The sequence below is a fragment of the Callorhinchus milii genome, unplaced genomic scaffold (genome assembly GCF_018977255.1).
Source record: "Callorhinchus milii isolate IMCB2004 unplaced genomic scaffold, IMCB_Cmil_1.0 Scaffold4, whole genome shotgun sequence".
Classification (NCBI taxonomy): Eukaryota; Metazoa; Chordata; class Chondrichthyes; order Chimaeriformes; family Callorhinchidae; genus Callorhinchus; species Callorhinchus milii.
In genome coordinates, this window is record NW_024704745.1 from 51,926,884 (window position 1) to 51,947,821 (window position 20,938).

At 37.8% G+C, this 20,938-nt stretch overlaps 2 protein-coding genes across 7 annotated transcripts in view; one reads left to right on the plus strand and one right to left on the minus strand.

Moving 5' to 3' along the window:
* caska (calcium/calmodulin-dependent serine protein kinase a) overlaps positions 1-20,938 on the minus strand; it is a 301,664-nt gene that overhangs the window by 134,249 nt on the left and 146,477 nt on the right. The window lies entirely within an intron of this gene.
* LOC103183865 (probable G-protein coupled receptor 82) lies at positions 8,819-14,710 on the plus strand. Of its 3 annotated transcripts, none has more exons than XM_007901585.1 (3): positions 8,819-8,921; positions 12,408-12,497; positions 13,416-14,710. In XM_007901585.1, exon 3 carries the CDS (start codon positions 13,420-13,422, stop codon positions 14,551-14,553), a length of 1,134 nt encoding a protein of 377 aa, XP_007899776.1. In that variant the 5' UTR covers positions 8,819-8,921; positions 12,408-12,497; positions 13,416-13,419; the 3' UTR covers positions 14,554-14,710. The 3 variants fall into 3 exon arrangements, with proteins under 3 accessions (XP_007899776.1, XP_007899775.1, XP_007899784.1); XM_007901584.1 differs by lacking the exon at positions 8,819-8,921 and adding an exon at positions 11,497-11,677; XM_007901593.1 differs by lacking the exon at positions 8,819-8,921 and adding an exon at positions 11,497-11,673.

Sequence of the window (20,938 nt, forward strand, 5' to 3'; positions counted from 1 at the left end):
AGGGTTGAAGGCCAGAGACAGAGGAGTTCAGAGGACTCCAAGCAGCGGTTACGGATTGTGGGGGTAACTTCTTCCAGGTTCTTCGAGACGTCTCAAAGATGTGATAAGGGGCTATATCAAATGCAGAGATTATTGTCATATTGTGCCTCTCAAGACGAGTAGTGCCCCAGAGCGCTTCACAGTGGCAGAACCTGATGTCGAGTTGGAGGGTGAGGAAGGTGACCATAGGCATGGTCAAATAGGAAGGTGTTCAGGTGTGACCTGATGATGGGGAAGGAAGGAGTAAAATGGTGTGATAGAGGATGAGTGTTCCAGAGTTTCGAGGCAAAGTGCCTGAAAGCGCGGCCACCGATAGTGGAACAGAGGGCACGAGGGACATGCAGAAGGCTGGAGTCAGTCGATCGGAGGCAGGAGGTTGTGGGATAAGCAGGTCGGACGGTAGGGAGGTGCCAGGGCATGAAGGTATTTGAAAACGAGTGTGAAGATCTTGAAATCGATCCGTTCAGTGATACGGAGCCAGTGGTGCCTAGCTAGAACTGGCATGATGGGGGTACGGAGTTTGGTGCGGGTGAGTATGTGGGTGGCGGAATTTGGGATTAGCTGGATCTTGTGCATGGTGGAGTTGGGGAGAGGGACGAAGAGGGCATTTGAAAAGGCGAGTAGGAGGTGACGAACACATGGATGAGTGTTTCAGCTGTGTCTGGGAGCCTAGATTTTATAGCACAGAAGACCATTCAACCCATCGTGCTTGTGCTGGGTCTTTGAAAGAGTAACCTATTCAGTCCCATTTACCTGCCTATTCCCCATATTTCTTCAAATTTCTTCTTTTTAAATAACTATCTAGTTCCCTCTTGAAACCCAAGATCAATCCTGCCTTGACCACCACTTTTCTATTCAAACCTCCCATAATTTTGAAAGTCCTCCGTTCAGGTTTCCCTTCAACCATCTCTGCACCAGTTGGCCCTGACACCCTTCCCAGCTGGACACAATAACTACAGGCTAATTATTGAGTTATTGTGGCTTACAGTGATTCAGTTTCTTCAAGCGATATCAAATAAAAACTATTACTAATTATGTCAGTAGGCCGGAAAAATAATCTCTGTATTTGAAAATAGTGCCTTTCTATAGGAAGTCTGAAAGCACTTCACAGGAATCACTGTAAAGTTTAGAGATTGTATATTTTATTGGTGACCGCAGCAGCCAACTTGTGCATACCAATGTCATACAAACTGCATTTAGATGAATGAAAAGCTCTCTTCCTGTTATTTAGTGCTCTCTCTGTGCACTGTTTGCAAAATAAAAGTTTTCCAATAATATTCTGTAAAAATGTACTAAAAGACTAACCTGATGGCAAAGTCCTCACTTCAGAATGGAATCTCTGAAATCATGTTGTGTAAAATCCTTACAGTGATGACTTAGAACAGCTGCAGTTTCCTTTTTTAAAAAAATTGTGGTCTTGCGATGCCACCATGTGCCTGTGGGAAACACTGGCTGTGGGGAAACTGTGCTAAATGTCAAACTTTTTTTTGAAAAAAAAGCCTCCTGTGGAATGTCCCTATTTTCTGATTTGCAACATATGTACATAAAATTAAAATTTCACCCACAAAATGTTGACATGCTGTACTCTGTCCAGCGCCTTGGGACGTCCTCCTGATGTGAAAAGCGCTATAAAAAATATAATCTTGTTGTTGTTGTAATCAATTCTCTTTACAGCATATTCTGTGAAGCGCTTTGAGACGTCTCGAAGACGTGATAAATATATATCAAATGCAAGGATTATTATTACTATTTCTGGTTATCCATATTGAGAGCAACAAACCTACGGATTGAAATCTCATTTGGGTGTTTACACACGGAACAATGCATTTCATACAAGTATACTTGGTGATGTTAGGTAACTGAAGCCCTCCCCGCCCCGGTGACTAATTATAGTAGATGATAATGTATCTGAGCATGCTGGTAAGGCTCCCTTGTTTTACCAAATAGCCACTGCCACTGTTTTGAGATACATTCCTTAAGCTATAGTTTTGAAAAAAAAAGAATTTGAAAATTGTGAGGAATGATTGGAGAGAGGATGTTTCCACGCGAGTCCTGGAAGGGAAATCACTGGGACTGTTTGGAAAATGCACTTGGTAATATTTTTGATTTCAGGCAGTTCATTTCACAAGCAAACATAGATCTTGGGGAAGTTCATTAACTGTTAGGCATTGTGCTCCCTCAAAGAAGCACAGATTCTTCAGCATTCCAATGAACGTTCAGAGTTTCACTTGATTAGATGAAAGGATAACAACAACTTGCATTTATATAGCGCCCTTCATGCGGGGTAGCGTCCTGGAGTGCAAAAGGTTAATCTCAATTTGCAGCACTTATATACAATACAAAATGACATTTGTATAGGGCCTTTCAATTGGGAAGATGCCCCAAGGTGCTGGACCCGAGCGGGGGGAGGGGCTGGGATAAGCGAGGGAGGAGGGGAGGAGGGTGGCCAAAGGCATGGTCGAAGAGGAAGGTCTTGAGACATGTCTTTCAATGCTTGAAGAGCAACAAGAATGACCAGAGTGCCTTCCACACCTTCTCAGCATAGTTCCGCAGGACAATTTCCAAGCAAAAGTTGGTGTCCACCACAACCCCAGAGATAGATAAGATTGAACAACTGGGACTGATGCTCCTTCTAGCTTCCAATCAATACTCTTCAGGTTTCTACCTCAGATATCCTGCAATCCTATTCACTTGCCCCCCGTATCCCCACCACAAACAATGGCCTACTTCTTCTTCTATACTAATAAAGATGAAATGTCTGTCTGTGTGTCGATAATGCAATAACCGATTGAGGGAGAGACACGATTTATACCTCATCGGAAAGATCTTGCATAAATATTCTGCAGCAAAGTAGCGACAGAGGAAATCACACACCCTTCTAGAGAGATATGTTGGGAGAGGGGCAGAGAGCGGGAAGGAGGGAAGAGAGTGGTGAAAAATATTAAATGCTACTTTTAGGAGAAAGGATTAAAGTGACGCATGAGGCCTGCTCAGGCTGACTAAGCACCAGAAGCCGAGAGAGATAGAGATCCCAGCACAGCTCACACACCGTTCGTGTGTCTGTCCACCAATAACCGATTGACATTATACACCTCATTTATACCTCATCACAAAGGTCTTGCATGGGAGAGTGTCATGGGCATATTTTTTTGGGGGGATCTCCTATCGTTGATGAGCCATGACCTAAACAAGCTCATCATACATGCATGGCAGTTTTGCTTAAGGTGTACACACAGTGTTTATGGCATGTTAAATGGTTTGTGAGTGGTATCACTGAAATCTACAATCCACATTGGATTCTTTGGCTGCAAGTGTAGCTGCAACAGGTAGAGCTAGGTCAGGCAGCACCATGCAGGGAGGAAAATGAGTTAACGTTTCAGGTCATTGATCTTATACTTCATATTTCCTGCTTCCTCCATTTCACCATTAGTGGGCGAGCTTTAAACAGTCTTAAAACCTCTCTGTACCTTCGCCCACCTTCCTGAACCATCTCACGTTTCCAACTCCATCTTTATAAAGTGCTTTGAGACATTCTCCTACGTGAAAGGCACAAAATAAGTGTAAATTGTTGCAGTATTGCTGCATATTGTAGTTTTGCTGCATCAATGCAAGTCTAAGTAAATGGAAATCAAGACTGACTCTCTCACAAAACAATCTTGAAGATGTATTTTAAGGATGCATTTTAACTGTTTTCTGTGGTTAGCTTACTTTAGTGCACAATGTATCCCACCAGTTAGCCCATCGTTCATGAGATGCACAAGCAAGTCCGCCAACAACACATCAAAAGTGCGACCAGAAGTGCCTGGAATAGGCATTCTAAGATATTATTGATAAGGCATCAAAAAGGCTCAGTACAGTGGGAATCTTGCCACATTCCTCTTTCAAATGCAAAGTCCTTGTTGAATCCCCAATCCTGACATGCATTTTGGAGGTAAAGTATGCACCACAATTTAAATATGTATTCCCTTCTTTACAAGGGATATGAATTAAGAGAATCAAGGCAAGCAAAGAGATCAGAACAAACACCAGCATAAATAACTCCTGAAGCAGAAAGAGTAAGAGGGATATTAGATAGAGAAAGAGTTGGCAAGAGAATAAACTTGAGTTTTTGAGTGGGCAACAGTTCTTGAGGATGAGAAAACTGAGATCTAAATGGAACAAATTGAGATTAGAGTAGATGCCACCAAAGGCAGATGTGCAGTAAATTGCTCAGGGGAATCAGCAAATGAAATGGCTAAAGATTTTGGTGTTGCTATCAACATTATCAGAAGAAATGTTGCATGCAAACCAAAATACCACAAATAATCTTTAATTTCAAAACTGCAGCAGGCCATAAGAACATAATGCTAGAAGAAAAAAGTCCTATCTGCACTATATCCCATAATGTTATTTCCTAAAAGAAAACTATCTAATCTGTGTTTGAAAGAATCAGCACTTACTGCTTCAACCGTCTCCCTCGAGAGCCTGTTCCACAGGTTCACTATTCGCTCACTAAAATAGTGTTTGTGTAGATTCGTTCTACCTTACCCCCCTTCAATTGCAGGCCGAGTCCTCTGGTTTTACTATTCTGGACGTTGAAACAGCCTGTCATGATCTATATTGTTTTGCCCCTTTAGAATCTTAAAAGACAGCAATCATGTCACCTTTCAATCTTCTCTTTTCCAGTGTGAACATGCACAATTTACTTAGTCGCTCCTCATACTCCAGTCCTTCCATTCCCTCAATCATTTTGGTTGCCCTCCTCTGTATTTTCTCGATTTCTCCAATATTCTTTTTGTACTGCAGCAACCAGAGCTGTACACAGTACTCTAAGTATGATCTCACCAATGATTTATACAGCGGCAGGATTACCCCACTATTTCGCTGCTATTGATCTTTTGATACATCTAAACGTCTGGTTTGCTTTACTCACTGCCACAGAGCATTGTTGGGAGAGCTTCAATTTATTGTTAATCAGGACCCCTGGTCCTTTTCATTTTCCGTATATATTATTTTCCTTCTGTTCAAATAATAGTCCCTTCCAGGATTTTTTGTTCTCATGTGAATTACTTTACATTTCTCCACATTGAATTTCATCTACCACTGATCTGCCCAATTGCCAAGTATGTTCAAATCCTCCTGTAACCTATCTTGTTCAGCTTCGCAATGTAGCACCTTCATTAGCTTGGTGTCATCTGCAAATTTAGCCGCTGTGCTTGCGACTCCGAGTTCCAGATCATTTATAAAAATATTAAACAAAAGAGGTCCCAAAACAGACCCTTGTGCAACTCCCTGGTAACATTTCCCCAGTCTGATGACATTCCCTGTACCACCACCCTCTGGGTTCTTCCAGTCAACCAATTGCGTATTCTTTTGTAATATACCTCCACTGATTCCCGCTTTCTTTACTTTCAGTACCAGCCTCTCCAGAGTAACTGTATCAAAGGCCTTACTGAAATCCAGACATAGAACTTCCATAGCCTTACCCTTATCAAGCTCCCTTATCACGCCGTCAAAGAAAACCAGTAAATTTATGATTTTATTTCTGTCCAGATGCTTCATGATTTTATCCTTAAAGCGAATCTCCATAATTTTATCCACAATGGACTTCAAACTTACTGGTCTGTAGTTTCCTGGGTCACTTTTGTTACCTTTCTTAAAAATTGTGCCATTTGTGCCATTGTGCTTTTACCTAGCCACTAGTGCTATCCACTTCAAGATTTCAAGCTCTTTCTGGCATCCTAGCTCATTCTACAAGTGTTCATCAGAATCTCTTAAAAGGTCTGTAACTGATTTGGATTCATTAGCATAATAAAGTGTAATAAAAATCCACTTACCTTCCTCTTAATACTTTTAAGAATACAATTGCACCTCTTGTTGCTGATTCATCAGCTAGTAGAAATAATCTTTCACCAATTCTATAACAAATCCTTTTATAATTTTGAACACTTCTCCTCTAAATTCTTCTAGTTTGTGGGTTACAACCCTATTTTCTCCCTTCCAATTTTCCTACCAATAGTCACCAAAAAAACAGCTAATTAGATATTCACTTATAATCTTCAAATATCAAAATACCACTAAAACAATGCAAGTAAACACAAGGTCTTAGGTGTCAGCCTGATTCTTGCCTCTGAGTCAGAAGGTTTATGGGTTCAAACTCCATGTCAAGTACTTTGAGTTCACAATTTAGACTGGCACTCCAATTGCATTGCTGGGGGAGAGATTCTTTGTAGGAGTTGAGTGTTCTTCGGCTGAAACATTAAACTGAGGTTGCATCGGTCAGTTCAGGTGGAATAATAAAGATGCTATAGTTGTATTTGAAAAGAGAAGGAAATCCTGGTGTCCTGGTCAATAATCCCTGGTCATTAAAAAAAAAGTCATTCATTTCATCGCTGTTTGTGTATAATATTGCTGTACATAAATTGGCTTCTGTATTTGCCTTGAAATATACACTCATGACACATTAAGGTAAAAACTGAAACGTTTTGAGACATTTTAGAGTAATAATGTCAAATGCATCCTGAAGTAGTAATGCTTAGTGATGTCCTAAAAAAATTGAAACTTAGTTAAAAATGCATTTAGTGCTTTACTTCAGTGTCATTACAAGCTACCATTAAATTATATGAACACGTTAATTTTACATTTACTTAGTTCAAAAGTCTAAATGTTCAAAATGCATTTTTTTAAAAAAAGTGTTAAAAATCAGGGAATCTAAAGTTAACATTGAGAGTCAACATAACAACAAATTATATTTGTATAGCGCCTTTCATGTCAGGAGGAAGGATGTCCAAGATTCTGCAGGGTTAGGAAGTTGCTACTGGGAGGGTGGGGGGAGGATTGTTGGGGGAGAGCAGGGAGGGTAGGGTTAGCAGGGTGCCCGAATGCGCGGATGAAGAGGTGGATCTTGAGATGTGCTTTGAAAGAAGCAAGAGAGGGAGGAAGACAAAGGGAATGTGGGATGAAGTTCCACAGAATGGGGGCAGAGAAGCTGAAGGACCGACCACCGATGGTGGAGCAGGCTGGGCAGGGGACGTGGAGCAGGCCGGAGCTTGCTGAGCGGAGGAAGTGGGCAGGTTGATACGGGGTTAGCGGGTCACAGAGGTAGCAAGGAAGGAGCAAGGCCATGGAGGGCCCCGAAGGCAAGGACAAGGATTTTGAACTCTATCCTCTGGGGGATGGGGAGCCAGTGGAGCCGGGCGATGGTGGGGGTGATAGGATCACAGAACCTGGTGTGGGAGAAGACATGAGCTGCAGAGTTCTGGATGATTTGCAGTTTGTGGAGGAAAGAGTAGGGAAGGCCAACGAGCAGGGAAGTCATAAGAGGTCAAATATGAAAGTCACAGAGAAAGCAAAAGAAAATTGAACCTTAAATCAAACATTTACAGAAATAAATTAAGACATTATTTGGAATCCCATAGCATAGAATCCCATAGCATAGCATAGCGTGATGGCCTCTCAAAAGTGAGAGGACCCAGAGGACCCAGATTCTCAGGCAAGCAAACTTAGACAAATGTCCTTACTCCACATGCCTCTATTTACCAAGCAGTAAGCAGGAATTGGGTCACTCAGTCAACGGCTGTTTGTGAGATATTGCTATACGCAACTAATTGTTGAGTTTCGACCACAAGGTACACAGTGAATCCACTTTACAAAATTGGCTGTGAAGCGCTTTATTTCAATGATGTGATAAGGTGCTATATCAAATGCAAGGATTATTATTATTATATTATTTCAATTAATCATGAATGTTAGTGTTGACAGTTAAAGTAAAAGGTTGGATTAAATTATAAACTGTTGTAATACAATACAATGAGGGAACAAACTTGACTTTTGTTACTTTGCTGCTGAAAGGTTGTAATGGCCTTAACAGAAAGACAAGGGCAAAGGGGGTAAATAGACAATGGTAATGGATCTGTAAATGTTGCTGTAACTTCCTAGCAAGAGACTCAGACATTCCTTTTTATAATTATGAGGGCTAGATTTAAAACCATCACTTGGGCTTCCACCAGAAGCTGTGGCACACAACATCCCCAACTGCCGTTGATTACATTGCTATTAATGTAATGACAGCATTAATGACAGCATCATAAGAAAGCATTGCTTAAATGTTCCATGCTAAAGGATCTACTACTTAACTTTCCAGTCTGCAACATTTGACTGTTTGTGGGACATTGCTGTGCGCAATTGGCTGCCGCGTTCGCCCACAAATATACAGTCAATTCACTTTACAGTGTGTTCTGTGAAGCGCTTTGGGACGTCCTCCTGACGTGAAAAGCGCTATATCAAATGCAAGGATTATTATTATTATTATTATTTAAATTCCACTATTACTATTGCAACTGATTTGACTAATACAGAGAAACATTGTTCCTTTTTTTTCTGTGCCAATTCACTCAAACATTCCCTACTTAACTCTGAGAGGATGTGGCTGCAAAATCATAACAAATATTTGAAAAGCACGATTGAGTCTTTAAATTTAGAACAAAAAAAATTTCAGTCACTGTTGAGAAAACATTTTTTTTGAGGGAGATTGATACCCTCAAGAAAACATATGCAAACTACATCCCAATACTGCTTTTGCAAAAAAGCTCCAGTCTGGTGATTATAATTTCTACAACATAATAGCTTTAAATATAATTTAAAAACATTTATTCTAAAAATCTGAATTATAAAACTTCTCTGGTTTGTAAATGTCTCCTTACAATAATCAGTACATAAAGCCGAATTTATAGAGGCGTTACCCGAGAGGCAAGGTAACTAAAAAATTGTCAGCAAACAGTTGGTTAATCAAACTGTGGTTGAAGGTCCATTAAATGACTTAGTTGAAGTGATCTCTGTATACTTGTGCTTACGGAGAAGCAGTTAATTTTAAGGAGCTGAAAGATACTGATGATCTGATCTTGGTAAGTGAATTCCTTGTTTTTAAATGTTTCTTTAGTTACGTTGTACAACTTCTAACCTTTTTCCTTCCAATAATTGGTAAAATACCTTAAGATTCTACTAATATCTATTATGTATGGAACTGTCACACATGCATGAGTGGGATTTATATACATAGGTATATTAATCAGTAATCAAAACTGCAGTGTATCAAAACAGTATAGATTAAGTCCCTTAATTTAAAACCAACAGGGGACTGGGTAAATTACTGCATTGTCCTTTTGTCTCTGGGCTCAGTCTGTTGGAGTAAATGCAACCACTCTTTGAAGAAGAAGAATCCTTTTGGATAGGATTAAGCAGTCTTAAACCAGTTCTAGAACCAAATAATTCATAATACGCAGTTCAAATTCAATACTAAATTGCCAATTTCATTTAAAGCTTCATATGAGAGAGGGAGGGAGGGAGAGGCAGGAATACCTTTCTAACGACCGTTCACAGCAAAGGGAGCTTTACTCCTGGAATGCTTGATTTTGATTTTGGAAAGTTGGAATTGTTCAAGTGAAATGTTTTACACCTTGCCGAACACAAAACTAATCAAGTCGATGTGTCACAATTTATTTATTTCATGGTATATTCAGGCTCGGTCAATCAATCAGTCAAGCACCGTTGCAACTCTCTCACCCTGGGTCAAAAGGATTTGGGTTTAAGCTCCACAGTGGGACTCAAGTTCATAGCCTAGGCTAACACTTAAATGCAGTGCTGGGGGAGTGTTGCATTGTTGAAGGTGTTGTTTTTGGATAAATATTCAAGAGAAGTTTGGTCTGTCTGTTAAAGACCTAATAATACTAGGCATGCTTTGAAAAGAGAAGGTAGGATCTCCCAGTATCCTGGTTAACAATCTTCCAAATAAAATTGGTCACCCACTCCATGACTGTTTGTGGGGCACTGCTATGCATAAATTGGTTCAGCCACATAATACATTCTCACTCCATTCTACAGAATATCCTTTGAAGCGCTTCGAGATGTTTCAACAACCTGATAAAGCGCTATATCGAATGTAAGGATTATTATTAGTAGTAGTAGTACAGCTTTCAAGATGACTTTGCTTAAAAAAAATTACTAGTTATTTTTCAGGAGGATCAATTAAAAATATTACTATATTTTCTGATAACATAACTGTATTAAATGGTGACTAAATAGTGAAGCAAGTTACCTACCCACCTCCTCAGATGGGGCGAAGTAACATTCAAAACTGCTTAAGAGGGGATGAACAATGAACTAAAATGGATCAATTTTCTCAAAAAAAGAAATGTATTTCTTACTCTTACTGATTTTCACAGTGGGTTTTTATACAACCGTTATATTACTAAGTAGCACCCTACGTGGACTACTTTTAAATTTAGCCCTCGCAAAACAATTTAGCCCTCGCAAAACAGGTTTTCGTTTTTGGGAACAGCTGAGTAGAGAAATTTGTCAAGTAAACAGTGGGTTCTCAAGAGCAAACTAAATGGAAGATCCATAGTATGAGGCTGGCTAGGTGGTCGAATTGAATGATGCACTTACGACTCCAAATGTCTCAAAGCGTAGCAGAGCAACTAAACATAGTAACTGTGAATATTGGCTGCGTATTTAAATCTACTTTGATGTATATATATTCTATTCTGGAACACATTAGTCACTAGACTTCAAAGTAATTCACCGCATCAACTTTGATGAATATTTCAGCTGTGTTTTCCACAAGTGGTGAAACTATCATTGCTCTCATCCACTGTTATTATGATGTGCTAAAGTATAATAGATGGGTGCGTCAAACTCCATAAGTGTAACAACTCGTTGATGAATGATTGTTTTGGTAACACTTATTTCTTTTCATATTTAACTGAACTGTTCAATTCCTCTCCAATTGTAACTTTAAACTGAATATTTAAGAGCTCAAACACAGATTAAGAAAAAGTTTCCCATTCTCTTCATTTTGAATTCAAAGGTACAGGACATGCTAGAAATTTAAATTTGCTTTTTCGAAGAATATTTTATGTGGAGGTTTGGATTTCTCTAATTGTGTTTTAAAGAAGATTTCAGATTATATAATAAAGCATGAAAAAAGCTGGTTCACAATCAGCTGAATTAAATTGTTTGCATATTTATTACAGTATTGAAAAACAATGAGATGCTATTTACATCCTGTGTTCCTACACAATTCTTCTCTCGGGGGCAATCAATCAAAAGCATATGGAGAGAATTAAACACATGATTTTCACTAAAATTGGCATAAAATATTTTTTTTAAAAAAGCTACCAATTAAACCAGAGGTTTTAATTTTAGTTTAATATGTGACAAAGTTCATGGAATGGTATGGAACGGTAGCACACTGAGTTAGGAACACTGTTCTTGCCCTCTGGGGCCAGAATTTAATCTCATCTGGAGAGACAGATAGGAACAAAGTCTCCTCTGACTGTTGCGTGTAAAGGTCTTAAGGATGCACATCCCTAATGGTTTAATCCTTTACAGTGAACTACCCCTAATAGGCAGTCTTACTCAAAAAGCCAAAAAGATGGTCAATGTGGAAATTACCTACCTTCAGTGGCACTCTTTGCAGTAGAAGTTAATCTAAATGAGAGAATTATAGAAAATTGGTTTCTCTCATTGTACCTAAATCTCTCAGTGGCTTTTCAAAAATATGGAACATACCGTCAACAGGAGGAAGTTATGCAATGCTGGGATGTAAGAGGAGCATCTTGAGGCTGCAATCAACTATAAAAGGATCCCTGGTATCAAGTGGGTAAGGTTCTGACTACGTGTGGTGACAATCACAGGGCATAGGGTGATTGTGCTGAGAGATACAGAAAACATACGTGGACAGGAAGAAAATATGTGGTTAAAAAGTTAAGAAGTGCTTAAGAAGGCTCCTATGGTTTACTGTAAATCTGGATGAAGTGCTTCTCTTTCAAGATTGCAATCATTCAGACAGAAATATCAATATTATTTTATATCACCAGTGTAAAACAATTTTCCAGTCATAAAAATAATTCACCAATTATATAAATCAACTCTAATGAAATTACTAACTGAAACATTTGGCTTTAAAGATTCTAGGATTTAATTTTTGCAAACTCAATAGCTTTAAAGAATTCCAAATTGCACATAAACTGTTTCAAAGACATGCAGCCTTCCACAATTATTATTTATCGGTATCAAAATCTCTTTTCAATTTTAGTACATAGTAAATGGTAGTGCAAATAGCCTCAACTGAGGAACTGATCTAACTAAAATGACACACAGGAACATTGAGAATGAAAACAAATGGTCAATGTGCAACACCTTCAGTTTCAATCCATGCTGTCGACAGAGGAAATATAGTATTTCACCAAATACCATTTTCAGAACTGGTTTCTATTCAATAAGAGCATAAGACATATGAGCTATAATTACCTGCCTTTATTTCTATTTTGGTTAAATATTTTAGTTGAGAAAGAAAAAGTCTCTATATTTAAAAAAAAATGTTTTTTTAGGTTCTGACTGGGTTCAGCCATTATCAGCTCTGAGGACAAATGCTAGAAGCACTGACAAACACCTGGTGATATAGTACAAAGTATCAACAGGTAAGTCACATTTGGGAAGGACAAATTTGCAGGATGGTATTGTTGCCCCAGACTGCTGATGCAAAATGCCAGAGTGGCAGGAGGTGGATCTTCGCCTGCAATTCCTATGCAGCATTGCCCTAATTTTAGCCATGCTAAATGAAGGCGGAATTGTAACTGAAATTCTTCCTTCACAACAAGGGAAATTTATAATTGTTTAATTGATGGAATTTACTCTTTGTTTTAAATAAAATTAAAAAACATAAATATTCAGGGCAGTTACGTAAGTGATCCAGGGTGACCGTAAGTAATATGAATGCATTTTCTGATTAGTGTTACTTGATGATGCATCTTGGATTGGGGTAGTCTAAGCTCGGCTGCTAAATATCTGGCATCACTGGAGAATTTCACATTGTGATTAATATCGGTTTCCGAGATGAGAGTGAAGGAAATTAAAATTTTAAAATTCATACTGGTAAATTATTATTGTACATTTTAATTTTTAAATGTAATTTTTTCAAAGAAGATAACTTTCCTTTCCTTAAGTGTTATGACTTGAGACCAATGCACATTTACAAACAAACAAACAAACAAACAACAACAAACAAAATTACAATTGTATAGCGCCTTTCATGGAAGACGTCCCAAGGTCCTGGACAGAAGTTACGAACTTGAGTGTTACAAGTTCACATTGCCAAAGTCACTGCACTTAGCAGCTTTGCTCTTGGTTTTAAAGATGTGAATTGCTATGATGAAGAACCACACCTTTAAAAAATGTAAACATTGAAAGAAACGTTTTCTGTTATTGTACAGTAGCATAATCTTAATTTGAATTGATAATTTTAATTCCATTCATCAAATGCAAAGTTATTATTTATATGTAGCATATCTATACAAGCACATAAACATTTATTGTGTCAATCTCTTTTGTTTACTTAGCTTCATGGCTAATGAAACATCATCTCCGGATTCAAGTAATACTACAGAATGCTTTGATATCTTTCACCAGACAATGGCTACGAAGCGGTTTCTGCCACTTGCCTATTCGTTAATTTTTGTCACTGGAAGCATCGGGAACATCCTAGCTCTGTGGATTTTTATAAAGCGTGTTCGTACTAAATCTGCAATACATGTTTATTTGATAAACCTCATCTTTTCCAATCTGTTACTTTGTATGATCATGCCTTTTCTGATTGCATACTTTGCAGAAGGTCAATCCTGGTTGTCAGACTCAGCAATGTGCACCGCTGTCCGTTTTGCGACTCCCATCTTTTACATCAGCCTATATTTCACCATCTTAATTCTGTGCTGGGTTGCATTAAGTCAATATGCAACATTGACAAATTACAGCCAATGTCAGAACTGCCCAATTTTGAAGAAATTCAACCATTTTCGTATTCTAAAAAGGTTCCGGGAGGTACCGTTTGCAAAAGTATTGTGTAGCTCTGTTTGGCTCACAGTCATATGTGTGTTAGGCCCCATCACGTTATATTACAGTATCACAGAGTCCAAATATGAACATCGTGAACATCAAGAATCTTGCTACAACATCAATGTGGAAATAGGTGCATCAGTTAGCGGAAATGCAAGCTTTGTTGCTATATTTTTCTTTTACTTGTGCTTCTTGGTATTATTAGCATTGAATGTTTCCCTAGTGTACCACGTGTACATCATTCAAAAAAACTCAACTATTGAACAGAAACACCTCGTTTACAAAAACGTGCTCAGAAAAATATCAATCATTCAAGTTATGTTTGCCATCTGCTTTCTTCCATATCATATTTACAGACCAATATTTCTTGAACTCATTCCAAATAGTGACTGCAAACAAAAAAGTCTTCTAGTGGAAATTAAAAATCTATTGATCTTCTTGGCAGCACTTAGAAGTAGCACAGACCCTTTTGTGTACATTCTATTGAATAAATCATTTCGATTGAATCTATGTAGCATTTTACAAAGATCACAAACTCAAAGTATAACCTTATCGTCCATCCATCAAACAGCAGAACAGTCACATGCATTTACAAAGGTGGAACATGGGAATAGAAACTCCTTACTACCCAACAACAAAGTCTAATATCCATTGTATACATTTTTGAAAAACTGCCACCTAATATTTGATATAATGTAAACCATCAATAAGCTTTCCTGAAGCCAGGCAATTTAAAAAAGCACTTTACGTCACAAATGACTTCACAGGGAATAATCCATATGTTTGATATGGCACCTTTTATACTGGGAGGATGCCCCAAAGTGCTTTGAAGGATATACTATAAAGTGGAGTGACGGTGTATTTTTGGGTAGCCATCCACATATTCTTTTTCAAATGTAATGATTGCTTTTTGTAGGCAAATGTGGTAGCTATAAGTAAACCAGCAAACTCCCCGAATAATCAGTGGTGAATAATCAATTTATCTGGAAGATTGCTAAGTCAGTGGCAACAACTGCCTTTGTCTTCTAAAAAGTGCCATGGGATCTTTAACATCCACTTGAAAAAATAGATGGGACCACAGTTTAAATGCCTCCTTTGACAATACAGTACTCCACCAGTTCTGCACAGTGTCAGACTGGACCATGAGCTCAAGTTCTGCTGTACAGTTTGAATCCCAAAATTTCTGGCCAAGACTCTGTTATTGTTAATTTCAAAAAACGTTTAAACCAGCTCCGTCTTAGAATTGATAACACCTTACATTTGTTTTTTTACTTCATGTCCACAACAGAGAAGTTGACCTGAAGTAAACTTGGGCTGTATAGTCAAGATGAAAAAGCTGCATGGAAGGCAAAATGAGAGCAGGGAGAGAGACTAAAATAGCAAAAAAGTGAGAAAACAGTCAGAGAAAGAAAGTGACACACGCGCACACTCATGTGCATACAGTGGGGGAGAATTAGATATGGAAAGAATGGGTTACATGGAGAAAAAGAGAAAGTCAGACAAAAGCTTTTTTACTGTAAAGGGTAAGTGCTTTTTTCTGTAAATTTAAATTTAGAATTGGAGTAAAGTTCCCTTCTCCACCCTCCTCAATCTGTAAAATCTGCCCATCGATTAGATTCAAAGATGATCTTAGATTTGAGTAAATATGGGATGTATTAAATGCAACAACTCGCATTTATATAGCACACTTCATGCATCCATACGGTGTCTTGGAGTACTTAACAGTAGTGGAACCCGAAAAAATAACACAAATTGTTTAAACAAGAATTGAGCTTTTGTAGAAATATCTGTTGCAATGTATATCTTATTGTCTTATAGTTCCTCTAATCACAAGTGGGTAATTGTATATTGTTCAAAAAATAATAATAATAATAATCCTTGCATTTGATATGGAGCTTTTCACGTCTTCTAGACGTCTCAAAGGGCTTCACAGAATATGCTGTAAAGTGAATTGACTGTATATTTGTGGGCGAAATTCGGCAGGCAATTGCGCAGAGCAGTGTCCCACAAACAGTCGAGGATTGAAAATGACCAATTTATTATTGGTTTGTTTTGGAGGATTATTATTAGAATGTTTCAAACTTGATCAAATTTATATAAAATCAAATAGCAGTTCAGGTTTTAGCAAGATTCATGATTCTGTAGCTTGACTCAAGTTAAAATATCGCTACTATTTAAATTATCAGATATATAAAAATGTAATTGGTATTTGAAAATGAAAAGTTGTGAGCACTGTGATGCTTATTTGAATTTCTAATTTAACTGTATAAACTAAGTTTGCTTTTTTGAGTCAAATGTAAATCCTATTGTAGCATTTAACATATTCTGTACTGAAATTCTTTGAACAGCTTTATATTACTTGACAAAATACCTGCTCTATAAAATGCATGAAAAATAAAACTTAAAATTGTCACCAATAGTTCTATAAACAGATCAGGTTGACACTGTATTACCCAGTATATACAGGATTAATATAGTACATCATAACAGGAAAGGGATACTGTGCTCAGCAAAATTGTCAATTTGGTTGGGTGAAATACAGTAGGCGTTGAGGTCATCAAAATCACACAGTAAAGAGGAAATTTTGAGATGAGAGTCAGAAAATTGGCAAAGGTATTGTAAAGTTGCAATGATGAGTCATTCATTGTCCTCAATTACTTCACTCAACCTGTTCTCAACAATCCCTTTAACAAAATACGTATTATGAAATTGTTTATTACTGTATAAGCATTATTCTCTTACAGATTTTTAAGCATATATTATGTACAAATCTACATTTTCAGTTGTTTGTGTATTACGATTTCATATATTGATAATAAAGCAGATTGATGCAATAGTAAAATATGGGCTTGGTCTTAAATACCAAACTATTACTATTACTTTTGATCATGAAATTCTAAAGTGAAGTAAATAATATAATTATAATAATCCTTGCATTTGATACAGCGCTTTTTATGTCTTCTAGATGTCTCAAGGCACTTCACAGAAGATACTGTAAAGTGAATTGACTGTGTATTTGTGGACGAAAAGTGGCAGCCAATTGCGCACAGCAGTGTCTCACAAACACTTGTGGATTGAGTGACCAAATTATTCTTTTTTTTCTTGAGGGATTATTATAAAGCATTTGAAGTAAGGATACTTACCTAAGGTTTCACACTGCTGGGAATCGAACCCAGGTCTCTCACTTACAAGGCTCGTTTTCTAACCACTGAGTTACAGGACTCCACATTACATAAGACCTGAGATAAAGGACGTTAATATTTTACCATTTTAATTGTACCTTAGGGAGCTGCTTCTAGTCTGAACTAATATGTGGAGGAGACAATCAATCAAAAATATTTTCTTTCCCAAAATCCAGTTTGTGCAGTAATCACGTGAATTTCTCCTCTTCAGTGTTATTCCTCCCCTTTACTTCTGCCATATTATGTTCTCAACTGGCATAAAGGTACCCTATAATCTGGACCAATAGAAAAGTGTGGAAATATTTGCCAAAAATTGCAGGGAGATTTGAGGGTGAAGTTGTGGGGAAATTTTTGACCAATTTTGCAAAACATTTCGCGGAGTTGATTCGTGCTATTGAGGTACATTTTACTGCCAACCTACATTTTTTCGCTTTATTGATAAAAACTAAACATGAAGAAATAACACATATTAGATTGTTGAAAAAGAATTAATCGCTTCTTTAACAAAAAAAACTGGGTGGCCCATTTTTTTTTGGGGGGGGGTAGGGGGATTGGGGGGCGACACCAGCGAGACTACAGGAGCTTACCACCTCTTGCCTCTCATGGTCATCCGGAGACGCCCTGCCCATAGCCATGTCAGGTAAACAGCCGGCCAGAAACTACGTTCATAGAGGATTTGTATAGGGGCGTTTAAAGTGGATTCTGCGGAAAAAGTGCGTCAGCACTATTCTATTGACCCAGCCATTTTTAAAAAATTATTTAAAAAAAACAATCTTTTTGTCATTTTTATATTGATAATTTATATTGATAATCATATTGTCCACAAGTTACACTTTCAGGTTATATTTGCCTAAGTGAACATACATATGTTTAAGTGATCATCTCAGAAACAGCAATGTCCAAGAGTGAAGTTCAGCCAAATTCTAGTGTTAAATAATCTTGTGGAAGTTTTCATGGAAACTGAAATGCATACATTTCACCTCAACTCCTCAAAAACATGCATCTTTGTAACATATTTTCATGCCGTCAAGTGAATGCCTTAAAGTGCTTAACAGAGACAGTTGGGAGTACTGAGCAGTGAGGAGAGGAAGGAGAATTTATGGGTGTTAACCAAAGGCACAGTCAAGTTTCTAAAATGGTTCTGAACGCAAGGAGCAATGCAAAGAGAAGTAATGAGAGAGTTCCAGAGAGAAGGGGCAGAATTCTGAAGGATCAACCAACAGCAGGAATGGAGAGGCATTAGAAAAGTGGAGGGCATGAACAAGAGAATAGGTAAGGATGGATGAGACCATGAAGGGATTTGAAGGTCATGGTGAGAATCTCCCTGCAGGGAGTCAGTGAACAACAACAACAATATTACATTTGTATAGCGCCTTTCACGTCGGGAGGACGTCCCAAGCTTGGTAAGGATGGGTAATGAAGATGCAGAGCCTAGCCGAGCCGAGCCCACAGCATAAATACATTTCTTCCTTTGTTGTTGGGAGTAGCAGAGTGAGAGTATAGACACAAAACCTCTCATCTTCAAGTGCCCTGGTATTGTACCCTTTGCAGACAGTCCACTCCTTGCTTCAGCTGATCAATCCAGGCATTTCCACAGAGTTTATCATTAAAAACTAGCTATGATTCAGGAACAAAGATGATTTCCTATATCTTTTTAAAAAAATATTAGCACAATATTTAACTTACTTTCAAACTTTCCAGCAGAGTTACCTCCCAACTTCTCAAAATGCCTAAAAGAAGATTGGTGTTCCAGAAGCAGTAAAATGCTCTTTCTAATTTGACAGTAAGATTGGGCTCCACTAAAATTTGTGCAGACATAAAAGGAATCTTCATTTGTAACATACAGACTCCCAGGAATAGGAACATAGGGAGCGCTCTCCATCCTCCAATGAAAAGCTGGATGTTGTGTTGCCTTTCACCATGATCCCACTCTTTAACTGTGGTTAAATGTACCAAGAATATACTTTAATATTTTCCTTAAATATTGTATACATTGTAGTAAACTTGGTTTCCATTTTACCTGTTAATTAGATTTCTGCATGAAATTATCAGATATTTATATATGTACAAAACCTACCACAGAAAATTATATTAATATTTTAGAAATGGTATAGTATTGGTTTCCATGTCAACACAATATATATAATCATCCTTGTATTTGATATAGCGCATATAGATGTCTCAAAGTGCTTCACAGAATATACTGTAAAGTGAATTAACTGTATATTTTGGGGGCAAAACGCAGCAGCCAATTGTGCACAGCGGTGTCCCACAAACAGTCATGGATTGAAAAACCAAATTATCTTAATTTATTTTGACGAAATTATTACCCCTGGAAAAGCAATCCACCAATCAACTAACAACTGGGTTCCTACTCATCGCTAGGTAAACAGAGGCGTGTAGAGTAAAGAAACTTGGCCACTGTTTCACCATGCCGGGAATCGAACCCAGGTCCTCTCGCTTGCAAGACAAGTGCTCTAACCACTATCTACACAAATCCATAATGGATGTGTTAACAGAATTTGTATGCAAACAGTTCATATTGTCTACAAGTTACACAATCATTGAAGCACTTTGTGTATATCTTGAAGCATTTCAAGATGTTCTCCCATCATAAAATGCAAGTATTATTATTATTTAAATGTTGGTTTCACCAGTCATCATGCACACATCTGTAGATATTTCCTGTGAGCAGTTCTGTATGTGTAATAGTGATACTAATACACCAACACATTGCGTGATCTTTCAGTTCTAATTAGCAGTAAGAGTTCTACAACTTGAATAAAAATAGAGTAAAATCCAGTCTCAAATGTAGAGAAATCCAGAGAATTTTTTTTCATTCACTGCCTAACATGTGGCTAAATGCCCAGATCTTTGTTTGGAGATAACAAATTACATCTGAGAAATAAAATGTTATTAAAATGTTACAAAGGTCAAACACGCAATACTCATGCCCTTAAAATTACACCTTTTTTTTCAAAGGTGTTAGGTCTCCTTCACACAGCAACCTTATCTACATTAGAAAAAGCATTTGTGAAAATAAAAAGCATTTTTGAAAATGCATCTGAACTGCAGAAAAATTATTTTCCTAAAGGATTCAATTTTCATTACAATTCTGTTTAAACCGGGAAAGAAAGTAGAAAGTTAAAAGTTGTAGTTTACCTTGGGCAATCAATTCTCACTTTTCTACATTACGAAGGAACCTGCTTCCTGAATTTGTAATTTTTGGGGGGGGTCAGCCATGTGCCTGACACATGCAGAAACCCATCACCGTGCTTAAGAATATCCAAACCAAACTGAGAATTCCATGCATCCCACCTACACATGGAAATTCCAGCGATAAGATTGTTGGAATACAATGGGCACTCTTTCCCTGGAGGAATGCATCCTGCTTACCTAATTCCGGAGAGCATTAGGCGCAGGTTGGCAGGAGCCAAGGCTTGGGGATCCCAGAGTGTGCATTGGGGTACTGCTGGAGCCTAACCAGCTAAAACCATTGATAGTACTGACTGGCAAGTTTCCATATTTTTGAATTTGTAGTTAGGTTTTATCAAGTCACTATACAGAAGAAAAGCCATTTGCATTCTAAAGTGGTTCCATCACATTAGGCAATGATGGGTGTTTTGAACTAGCTTGGATGCTAAGCAGAGTGCTCAGACCCTGGAAAGTTCAGCACAAGTTCGGTAGGCCTACATATTTGCCAGTAATTACTTAAGAGTAAAAACATAGGTTGGAGAAAATCTTGCATTCGAATAGAATCTATTCAGAATTAAGTTGCATGGATTCTTTTTATCTATTTATCTAGAGCTGATGATTTACACAAATAATGTTAAAATTAGACAGGCAAT